At 46.9% G+C, this 12506-nt stretch overlaps 1 protein-coding gene across 1 annotated transcript; it reads left to right on the top strand.

Moving 5' to 3' along the window:
• Positions 1 to 1788: 1788 nt before the first annotated feature.
• TXNDC15 (thioredoxin domain containing 15) lies at positions 1789 to 9945 on the top strand. The gene is made up of 5 exons (XM_075276420.1): positions 1789 to 1911; positions 2203 to 2654; positions 6687 to 6850; positions 8091 to 8221; positions 9403 to 9945. Exons 1-5 carry the CDS (start codon positions 1842 to 1844, stop codon positions 9597 to 9599), a joined length of 1014 nt encoding a protein of 337 aa, XP_075132521.1. The 5' UTR covers positions 1789 to 1841; the 3' UTR covers positions 9600 to 9945.
• Positions 9946 to 12506: the final 2561 nt, after the last annotated feature.

Genomic DNA, 12506 nt, shown 5'->3' with positions numbered 1-12506 from the left:
GTCCCCAGATTCATGTCCCTCCATCTCTGTCCCCAGATTCATGTCCCTCCATCTCTGCCCCCAGATTCATGTCCCTCCATCTCTACCCCCAGTTTCATGTCCCCCCATCTCTGCCCCCAGTTTCATGTCCCTCCATCTCTGCCCCCAGTTTCATGTCCCTCCATCTCTGTCCCCAGATTCAAGTCCCTCCATCTCTGCCCCCAGATTCATGTCCTCCCATCTCTGCCCCCAGATTCATGTCCCCCCATCTCTGCCCCCAGATTCATGTCCCCCATCTCTGCCCCCAGATTCATGTCCCCTCCATCTCTGCCCCCAGATTCATGTCCCCTCCATCTCTGCCCCCAGATTCATGTCCCCTCCATCTCTGCCCCCAGATTCATGTCCCTCCATCTCTGTCCCCAGATTCATGTCCCCTCCATCTCTGTCCCCAGATTCATGTCCCTCCATCTCTGCCCCCAGATTCATGTCCCTCCATCTCTGCCCCCAGATTCATGTCCCTCCATCTCTGCCCCCAGATTCATGTCCCTCCATCTCTGCTCCCAGATTCATGTCCCTCCATCTCTGCCCCCAGATTCATGTCCCCCCATCTCTGCCCCCAGATTCATGTCCCCTCCATCTCTGCCCCCAGATTCATGTCCCCTCCATCTCTGCCCCCAGATTCATGTCCCCTCCATCTCTGCCCCCAGATTCATGTCCCCTCCATCTCTGCCCCCAGTGTCATGCCGTCCTCTCCTTCATCTGCCCCCAGTTTCACGTTCCACCTCAGTGTACACATTACACTTACCTTCTCCTCGTTCCCTCGCCGCTCTCTCTCACTCACACACAGTTGTAGACGCGATGTGACGCCATCACATCGCGTCTACACAGCCAGTAGCCGGCGTGCAGCGGCGAAGCAAGGAGCTGAACTGTGTCAGCTCCTTGCTTTAGCCGCGTATGTGTTCAACTGAGATCTGCGTCCTCTGGACACATCTGAGTTGAAATCGGGACATACCTCCCTCCAACCGGGACCGCGGGACACGTCACCGGAATCGTGAATGTCCCGCGGAAATCGGGACGGTTGGGAGGTATGGAGCAATGAAAGCACACGGACCCCATAGACTATAATGGGGTCCGTGTGTTTTCCGCACGAGTTATGTGGAGAGTTAAGTAGATCATGAAGTACTTTCCTCTCCGCCTGATTTGTGTGGACACTGCGCAGAAGACACGGACCCCATTATAGGCTATGGGGTCCGTGTGCTTTCATTGCTCACCGCTTGTCAATGTGTTCGGTATTCTGTTTTAGGGGTCCACATGCAGACTCCCCAAATGGAATACCGAACGCAGATGTGAACCAGGTCTAAGCCGAGGATGCACAGGGTCGGAATTTAGAGAGGAGTCGGAGGTGTTAGAGCGCTTCCAATTTCTATTCAATTTTTGCCATGTTAACCTAGCTTTACAGGCCAATGAGTATATATGACCATAGATGGCTGCAATATATGGAGAATGTAAATAGGTTCTGGGTATGAAACAGTTTCTCTATAGATCGCCATGTCTGCTGTACACTCCCCGCCATTATTATATAACACTGTAGCTATACCTATGTACCTCCCATCACACAGGCTCCAGGCGCCCTCGCATGGTCACACATAGTATTACTCCTATAGTCCCCACCCCGGGTGTTTATAAAACAAAAAAAAAACCGCGGCCATTTTTCTGTGGACGGCGACCGCCAGGCTACAACAACATGGACGTCGCTTTGCACCGAATACAACCTTCTAGCGGAAGAGTGTCATGTACGGAAGCCGGGAGGTGACTCTGGACCGCAGAAGGCAGGAATGGCTGTATAATAAGATAATCCGAGTATGGGGCTTCGTGTGCGGGCCGGGGTCCTAGGCGGCGTGTGCCTGCTGTGTCTGGTAATGGCGGCTAGAGGTGAGCAATGTCTGACAGGAGGAGAAGGGGCTGAGTACATGGCGGGTGTATAAGCCTAGGTAAGTGTCTGGCTGTTATAGTGATTGGTGACTGCAGGGGGAGCAGCTGCCCCCCTAATTACAGCCAGAGTGCCCCTATAAATATTGCCTTTAAGGTGCCCCTATACAGTGTCCCTTTAATAGGTTTAGCGCCCCCTTTAGGTTCAGGTTTTATGAAGTCACTTTGACTCTGTTTCCATTGCAGAATCATTATGACATTGCAATTAGACTGACGTGTATTTCCTTCTACCAGGTAATCAAAATGAAGACGTCCGCCCAGACGAAGATCCTCCGGCCGAAACCCTTCCGAGCGCTAGTACCGTACCTACAACCGTGAAGGCTGAAGATGGCCGTGTTAAAGCCAGCGTTCAGTACAAGACTGCGGAGATTGCCGATGCCATGCAGAGCTCAGATCTCCAGCCTGACCCTGCTGTTTTACTGTCTATGCTCCCCATGAAGGACAGGACTGGAGGGGACGAAGAGTGCGACCTAGCGATGGCTGGCGGCGAATGTGACTCCGGTGACCGGACGCTCAGCAACTCAGAGGACCAGGCGCAAGAACAAACCGAAAACGTGGATACTGAACAGGTTAAGAGCGATGACTCTAACGCCACTGATAGCAGCAAGCCGCTGAAAGTCAATTGCGAGGACCGAAACATCACTGACATGGAGAACATGACTTTGCAAATCCTTAATATCTCTCAGGTATGATACAAATCTTATGGATCTGGAGATGTGGATCTGAGAGGTTTTCAAGTGTCCTTGACAGAAACCACCTGTATAGGGCAGAGCCGTTCGGGTTCAAACGCCGCACCCCACGGGTTGTGAGTGAAGAGAGGCAAAGGGTTGTACATGTTTTAGGAAATAACGTTCAGTCAAGGGACCAAGATCATGAGTAGAGATGAGCGAGTAACATTCGATCGAATACCTCTGTCCCATAGGAATGCGTGTAAGCGGCCGAACACCAAGGGGTTGAGCGCATAAAATATTCACTGCGCTTAACCCCTTGGTGTTCTGCCGCTTACACGCATTCCTACGGGAGCGAGATATTCGATTGAATACTACTCGCTCATCTCTAATCGTGACGATGTTCATGTACAAACATCATATAGAAGAAAGATCTAGTCTTCTGATTGGACAGCCATGTCTGACGCTGGCTTCCATTTGCACTTGTACTACTTTTGGGATTCCGTTCCCTGCGCACCCAGGACAGCTCCATACATTGTATAGCGGTGGTTCTTGGTATTGCTGCTAATCCCTATTGACTTGAATGGGACTGAGCTGAAAACCTGCCATGTGATTTTTGAAGTGACATCATATGGCCTGTGAAGTTGAACTGGTGCTTGTTGATGCGCCGCTGCTGCTCTGCGGGGGTCCCAGGGATCCCTTAGATTTGATAAGCATGACCTAACTGTCACAGAGCTGAGGTATACGTCCTTCCTCCGGAGGATATCTTGAATCAACACGGACGCAAGAGGTCGGGAGACAACAGCAATTTATTGTAATCCACAAAGTTAGTAGCCGGCGGCGGTCACATCAACCGTAATAACAATAAGTCCACAGAAGTCACAATCCAATGATAGCTTTGGCTCCTTGGTCCTGTAACTAAATCCTGGCTCTCTGCAGAGCTGTGCACAGGCCGGCTAACACATACTAACTGCTAGCTACAACTATATACTAAGACTGTTACACCTATATCTGTGGGTGGGAAGGGCTGAGTCACAGATCCTTCCCCCCTCACCTATACCAAGGAGAGCAGACTCCCTGTCTAATATGGATAATGCACCATCCAACATCTTCTTGGAGACACTGATCAGATTATCTCCACCCATTGTCCTCACTGGTCCTCACTAGTTAGAGGTATTTGCATACAATGTGCTAACACACTAGACCCTAATCAGCCAACTACACATTGATGTATACAACAGGTTAGAGAATACATTCCACATGAAATATATATTACACATTGCCTATAGTATAGACTCTAACCATCCCGTGACAACCCCTCCCCCTCTCAAAACATGTGCATGACACAATTGGCCTACACAGGTAAATTGGGGAATGCACATCAGTCTCTATAGCTCATATGTCCTCCTGCCGGGATAACCCATCCGCGTTCTGGTGTTTGTTCCCTCAGCGGTACTGAATGGTAAAGTTGTAGGGTTGAAGGGCTGGCATCTGGCAGAAAATCCGGTCGATCCATGTTGGCGTCTCTCTGAGCTTGGCTTCGGGTCACTGCTCCCACAAAGTGGCACTGTAGATTTCCAACATCGTTGCCTAACAGAACATCGGCCGGCAGCCCGCTCATCACACCAATTGTGCATCGTTTTGGTCCATAACCATAGTCGAGTTCCACGGTAGCTTTAGGAATACGTTTCCGAGTACCTCCTGCCAACTCGATAGAAAGGCCAGGGCCCTCCTCTAGGGCCTCGGGTCGAACTACTCGGGAGTCCGCTACCGTTAGGAAAGCTCCCGAGTCCCGGAATCCAACAACTGTTCGGCCATCCAGTAGGACCTCCTGCAAGTGCTTCCGCTGAAGGTTTGCGGGATGTGTGGCGGAAGGCTGAATCCCATAGACCCCTGGAGGTGGAACAGATGGGTCATTCATGGAGTCATCTGGAAATGGGGCCAAACTTTCTGTCCTAGGGGTGGTTCCCAGGTAGTGAATAGGCCGGGATGCCACGGTGGCCCGTGCCCCCATGTTAACAGGGCAACTAGCTTGCAAATGTCCAGGCCGCCTGCACCCAAAACATCTGCGCTCTAGCATTCTTCCAGTAGGTCGTTGTCTAGGGACAGGGTTGTTCATAGCTGGAGGCCGATGGGCTGGGGCAGGGGTAGAGGGGGAATTGTAATCCTGAGGCCGGGCACGAAAGGTGGGTGGCTGGCTGAAGGGTGTCTGGCGGACTGTGGTAGTTTTCCGCTCCTCTGCAAACAACCTCTTCCACTGCGGCTTGATGGTCAGGCCCTCATCTGCAAGGGAAGCAGCTTGCTCCACTGTGGCTGGGTTCCGTTCCAGCACCCACTCACGGATCTCAGCGGGGCACTGGGAAAAGAACTGTTCCTTAAGTATGACTTGGAGGATCTTATCGACTGTGACAGCCTCCTCTCCTTCTAGCCAGCGCTTGCATGCTTGCTTCAACTTGTGGGCGAACATGTGGAAGGAGCTTCCCCCATTGTAAGGCAAAGAGCGGAACTGAACTCGGTAGGTCTCTGGAGTGACTGCATAATACTTCTGCACCGCTCTTTTAATGGCCTCATAGTCCCGCTGATCACTAGGGTCCATGGCTCTGAGAGCTTCTGCAGCCCCATCTCGTAGGTGTCCCACCAGATACCGGACCCAATCCTTCTCTGGGACTTCCATCAGGCGGCACTGGTGTTCGAAGTCCTGAAAATATCCATCAACATCCCCAGCCGCTTCATCAAAGGTCTTGAAGTGTTTATGGGAGACATATGGTGGTTCTCTCACTGTTGGGCTGGGGGTCGACGTTTGATTATAATTCCGCGCAGTTATCTCAGCCATTCGCCTTTCATGCGCCATTCTTTCCTTTTCATGCGCCATTCTCTGTTCCTCCTTCTCCGTTTCCTGAGCCCTCTGTAATGCTCTACTCCTTTGCTCTGCAGTTGCTCCTAGCCCCAGCACTGCCAATTCCTCCTCATACAAAACAACCCATCTGCTCTTTTGGGTCTGTACCTGCCACTCCTGTATCTCTCCAGTCTCCTGGGGGCAGCCCTCCTCATGGTCGCTTTGCAGGGTCATCTCCTCCAGTGCCTCGATCAGTTGATCTTTCGTTCTTCCCTGATAACTCAGGTTTAGTTCCCGGGCCCTTACTTGTAGACTTGCCATAGTCCAGTTCCTGTATTCTGAGGTTGTGGCTCCATTAATCGCTGGGCTGCTGTAGTCCATCTCGCTGTCCGCTGTTGATCCCACCGCTGCCAACCAGTTGTTGCGGAGCTGAGGTATACGTCCTTCCTCCGGAGGATATCTTGAATCAACACGGACGCAAGAGGTCGGGAGACAACAGCAATTTATTGTAATCCACAAAGTTAGTAGCCGGCGGCGGTCACATCAACCGTAATAACAATAAGTCCACGGAAGTCACAATCCAATGATAGCTTTGGCTCCTTGGTCCTGTAACTAAATCCTGGCTCTCTGCAGAGCTGTGCACAGGCCGGCTAACTCATACTAACTCCAGCTACAACTATATACTAAAACTGTTACACCTATATCTGTGGGTGGGAAGGGCTGAGTCACAGATCCTTCCCCCCTCACCTATACCAAGGAGAGCAGACTCCCTGTCTACTATGGACAATGCACCGTCCAACATCTTCTTGGAGACACTGATCAGATTATCTCCACCCATTGTCCTCACTGGTCCTCACTAGTTAGAGGTATTTGCATACAATGTGCTAACACACTAGACCCGAATCAGCCAACTACACATTGATGTATACAACAGGTTAGAGAATACATTCCACATGAAATATATATTACACATTGCCTATAGTATAGACTCTAACCATCCCGTGACACTAACCTATGTCCTAAGGTTAGGGCATCAATATTTTAACCCTGGACACCAAAAATTATTAGATATCCAAGCAGAAATTTGGAATAGGGGCACATTTAATAAAAATCTGCAGCATTTTATTTATTTTTTTAATAGTGCCAACATTTTGAGACTTTTTATTGCCACTGCATTTGTATAGACAGATAATAGATGTTTCTTTATTCTGCAGGACCTCATGGATTTTCTAAACCCAAATGGCAGTGAGTGCACCCTGGTTTTGTTCTTTACCCCTTGGTGTCAGTTTTCTGCTGCCCTCGCACCTCACTTCAATGCCTTACCTCGAGCATTCCCAACTCTGCAGTTTTTGGCGCTGGACGCGTCTCAGCATAGCAGGTATTGTACAGTGAGTGTTGTCTGTGCCATTACATAGGACGTATTACATAGCTAGATATACCCTGTTTCCCGGAAAATAAGACATCCCCCAAAAGTAAGGCATGGGGGGGATGTTTTGTTAAATTGCCTAATATAAGGCACCCCCGAAAATAAGACATCCCCAAAAACACTGCAGCCGGCAGAACACTGTGCACGATGCTCCGTGTGCACAGGTATGCCGGCTGCTGCCTCTGCTGTGATACCACTGTTCCGGCTGCTGTAAGATGAGCTGGGAAAGCATCGTATGTTGCGGGGAGTCCACTCTCCCAGCTCATCCCACAGCAGCCGGAACAGTGGTATCACAGCAGAGGAGGCAGCCAGCTTTCCTGTGCACACGGAGCAGAGCGTTCAGCCGGCTGCAATGCCCAGTAAGTGAGGCTCTCCAGCGCAACCGCCGGAAGCCTCGCTAATCTCTGCTAAGCCCCGCCCACCACTTCCACCACCGTGACCAACAGCAGCACCAGCGCTGCTATGAAGATGGGGAAGGTAACTAGCATACCTCTCCCCCCACCACCACCTCTTGCACCACCTACAACCGGCAGTCATGCCGGCACTCCGTTAAGGAAGCGCCGGCATGACTGCCGATTGTCCCCCGCTCCAGCCACTCCATAAGGCATCCCCCGAAAATAAGACAGGTCATATATTTCGGAAGAGAATTTAATATAAGACACTGTCTTATTTTCGGGGAAACAGGGTACATTCTATCAGATGGCGTTTTTTTATCACATTGAATTGAAATCCATTGCTCTGATCCTATGACGGAGGAGAGCAACAGACTTCAATAATGGTAGTGTAAATCTTTGGGCAGAAATCACACAAAGGAAATCCTGTTGAGATGAATGAAGATTTATTTTTTTTTTGCAAAAAACAAAAACTGCACATGAATACACCCTTATAGTGTAAATCACTTTACTGTATTAACTATAGTACATAACTTATAGTACCTAATATGGGTGTGATGCCGCCATGGCGTGGGCAAAAAAATGAATGTAAATGTCTGTGGTAACCTGCAAAACCTGCTGCTATTACCTTGTAAGTTTGTAGTGAATTGTAAGGAGTCCTACGGCCTGCCCTCCCAGTTTTTGGCCACGCTGTGGCTGCGGAGTATACGCAAACCCTTAATCTAATGCTTTGTTTCTATACATTTTTATTTTGACGCCCTTTTCTCTGATATATAATGTCGCTGTCGTTTCCCTCCTAGCCTCTCCACTAGGTTTGGCACGGTTGCTGTACCGAACATCCTGCTCTTTCAAGGTGCAAAACCAATGGCACGGTTTAACCACAGCGAAAGGAACCTGGAATCTTTCAAGTCTTTTATATTCAACCAGTCAGGTACATTGAGATTATAGACTGGACATGCTGCGGTTCTGTGCAAACATTATTTGTATTATGTAGATATTCTAATTACACACGGCCTGGTGTGTGTGTGTGTGTATGTGTGTGTACATACTTACATGCATGCACACATACCTACATGCATGCACACATACCTACATGCATGCACACATACCTACATGCATGCACACATACCTACATGCATGCACACATACCTACATGCATGCACACATACCTACATGCATGCACACATACCTACATGCATGCACACATACCTACATGCATGCACACATACCTACATGCATGCACACATGCACACATACATACCTACATGCATACATGCACGCATACCTACATACATGCACGCATACCTACATACATACATGCACACATACATACCTTCATACCTACCTACATACATGCATGCATACATACCTTCATACCTACCTACATACATGCACGCATACCTACATACATACATACCTACATACATGCACACATAACTACATAAATACGTACATGCACACCTACGTACTTACCAACCTATATGCACACATACCTACATACATATATGAACCCATACATGCACACATACCTTTATATCTACCTACATACATGCATACATACGTGCATGCACACATACGTACATACCTAATTATATGCACACATACCTACATACATACATGCACACATACATACCTTCATACCTACCTACATGCACACATACCTACATATATACCTGCACGCATACATACATGCACACATATGTACATACTTAATTATATGCACACATACCTACCTACATACATGCACACATACATACCTTCATACCTACCTACCTACATGCACACATACCTACATATATACCTGCATGCATGCATACATACATAAATACATAAATTCCTTTCTAAAATATACCGTATTGAAGGGTTTGTTCAGCTTTGGAGTGATACCTGATGTTACACGGTTATAGTATGGGTTCCACATGTGCCTGCCATACATTGTCACTTTCCTTTTCTGGGTGTCAGGAGCCAGGTGCCCAGTCACACCACATTGCAGTTCCACCCAATGCGTGTAAATAACGTATCATGTGACTTGCGTAATTGTCCTATTTAGACATTTCTTCTATTCCGTTATTTTACTGGACATTTTCTAATATTTTTATATCTTTCTTCCAGGTATAGAAGCAAAACCAGATATATCTGTCACAGAGGCTGACCTGGAAGGCCCGTTACCCAGCACCCCTCAGGCCGGAATAGACTGGCTGCTTGTTTTCTCTGTAGTCTACGTCACCTCCTTTATTGTATATGCCACTATGCAGACTGACAGGATTCGCTGGCTTATACCTGGGCAAGAACATGAACACCAGGATTGATTCTCTGATGCCAAACCGTGAATGAAACGCCTCAGGACTTGTCAATGTGTGCTGATATTTCCGGCGACTAATGTTGGCTATTAAAGGGGATTTCTTACGTATTGATTGATTGATATTAATAGATGTCTAAACACTGCTCAATGTGACGCTATTGCACATGCACACCTGGACTTGGTCAGAATGCTATGACATATTCTACAGTAGGGAAACCCCTTTAATGTCTTTACAAAGGACCACAACTATTTGCCGAAAAAGAAGCCTCCAAGTGAAAATGGCTGTACATATTCTACCAGAACTGATCTTTTTTGGAGATACGCTGTAAATAAATAAAACTAAATTAAAATTTTTCGGTTTCTAGAATTCTATTTTAACATATTCTAAGAAATCCTTTGCAAATAAACATCAACAATCTGTGACATATCTGCATGTAACACATAGAGAGAGTTTGCTCCATATGTGTTATAGTATCATATGGAATTTGGATACTTGCTAAAATGACGGAGAATCCATAGTGTGATGTATTTGTGGACATAAGCAGTTGCAGTTACACCAAATTCACTAAATCTGGTTTCACGCAACACCTTTGTGACTTTAGTAACGCGTTTGGCCATTGGATAATTGAAAGTTTTTGGATTTTTCAGTTTTTTTTTTTTTTTTTTTTTTAAAATATCAATATCTTAGGGCTAGTTTACACGGGGCAAAATGGCATGGATTTCGAAGAGGAACAGCCTCAAAATCGGCCTCCTCACAATAGAGTCCTATGTAATCTGCTAGCGTTCTTTTTTCCGACATGAAGCATCATGACCTTTCTTCAGGCGGATTCCACCTGAAAAAACCAACAGGAGTCAATGGGAGGTCCATACATAGTGCAGGAGGAAAAAACCCAAAACTAAAAGCACCTCAAAAAATGCCTCATGTCAAAAATCTATTTCCTAATGCAGATTTTTTTTCCTGACCAAATTCCCCGACGCCTAACTTTTCAGGAGCAGGGCTATCAAAAATATTTACATAGTTTCTGAGGGATTATTACTTTCATATGTAAACTAGGAAAAGGGATTTAAATTTCATAATATATATATATCCTGTATATACTCGAGTATAAGCCAAATTTTTCAGCACCGTTTTCGTGCTGAAAAAGGACCCTTAGCTTATATTCGGGTCAAGCAAAAAAAAAAAAAAAAAAAAAATCTGGTTGGGGGGGGGGGTGTCTTTGACCAGCCACAATAGTAATGTATAGAATCTCCCACAAAATGGTGAAAAAAAAAGAAGCTTTAAAAAAAATAAAGTAAATACAAGTTCTAAATCCCTCCTTTCCCTAAAATACATATAAGGGCTCGTTCACACGTGGGCAAAGGGGCGGATTTTGACAGCGAATTTCGCTTCAAAATCCGCCCCTTTTAATGGTGGTCTATGCAGACCGCCGGGCTTCTTTTTTCCGCTAGCGGCGGGCTGCTGGTAGCGGAGAAAAGAAGCGACATGTCCTATCTTTAGGCGGAAGCCGCGGCGCGCTGGGCCGCAGCTTCCGCCTAGCGGCAGCACCCTCCTGTGTCGGCTCATTCATTTGAGCCGACATAGGAGGGGAAAGCCGTGATCGCGATGGTCGTGGCAGGTGGGTTTTGACCAGAGAGAGACGCGGCTCGCCGCGTCTCTCTCTGTGTCAAAACCCGCGCAGACGGTTCACATGTGAACTGACCCTAAAAGTAGAAAATGACTGTGAAACACAAACACATTAGGTATTCCTGTGTCTGACAGTGCCCGGTCTACTGAATATAGGGGAGCTGCAGTGCTCCTGTTCCGTCAGGAAGGGGTTAATAGGAGCACTGCAGATCCCCTATATTCAGCCAGACTGAACTCCAATTGGGGGAAGAAAAAACAGTCCTCAAGCTCAGGGAAGGGGCAGACAGATAACCAAAACACCCCCTCCCCTTCCCCAGCACCTACTGCACCCAAAAACTCCAACCATTTTAATTTTTGAAATTTTCCAGTAGCTGCTGCATTTCCCCCCCTCGGCTTATACTCGAGTCAATAAGTTCTCCCAGTTTTTTGTGGAAAAATTAGGGGCCTCGGCTTATATTCGGGCTGGCTTATACTCGAGTATATACGGTATATATATACTGTATATATATTTAATATATATATATATATATATATATATATATATATATATACAGTTAGGGCCAGAAATATTTGGACAGTGACACAAGTTTTGTTATTTTAGCTGTTTACTAAAACATGTTCAGAAATACAATTATATATATAATATGGGCTGAAAGTGCACACTCCCAGCTGCAATATGAGAGTTTCCACATCCAAATCGGAGAAAGGGTTTAGGAATCATAGCTCTGTAATGCATAGCCTCCCCTTTTTCAAGGGACCAAAAGTTATTGGACAATGGACTCTAAGGGCTGCAATTAACTCTGAAGGCGTCTCCCTCGTAAACCTGTAATCAATGAAGTAGTTAAAAGGTCTGGGGTTGATTCCAGGTGTGTGGTTTTGCATTTGGAAGCTGTTGCTGTGACCAGACAACATGCGCTCAAAGGAACTCTGAATTGAGGTGAAGCAGAACATCCTGAGGCTGAAAAAAAAGAAAACATCCATCAGATAGATAGCAGACATGCTTGGAGTAGCAAAATCAACAGTCGGGTACATTCTAAGAAAAAAAGAAATTGACTGGTGAACTTGGGAACTCAAAAAGGCCTGGGCGTCCACAGATGACAACAGTGGTGGATGATTGCCGCATACTTTCTTTGGTCAAGAAGAACCCGTTCACAACATCAACTGAAGTCCAGAAGACTCTCAGTGAAGTAGGTGTATCTGTCTCTAAGTCAACAGTAAAGAGAAGACTCCATGAAAGTAAATACAAAGGGTTCACATCTAGATGCAAACCATTCATCAATTCCCAAAATA

Source organism: Leptodactylus fuscus, chromosome 5 (genome assembly GCF_031893055.1).
Source record: "Leptodactylus fuscus isolate aLepFus1 chromosome 5, aLepFus1.hap2, whole genome shotgun sequence".
In the NCBI taxonomy this organism is placed as follows: domain Eukaryota; kingdom Metazoa; phylum Chordata; class Amphibia; order Anura; family Leptodactylidae; genus Leptodactylus; species Leptodactylus fuscus.
The sequence above is the reverse complement of the archived record's forward strand: the minus strand, read 5'-3'. Positions and strand labels throughout refer to the sequence as shown.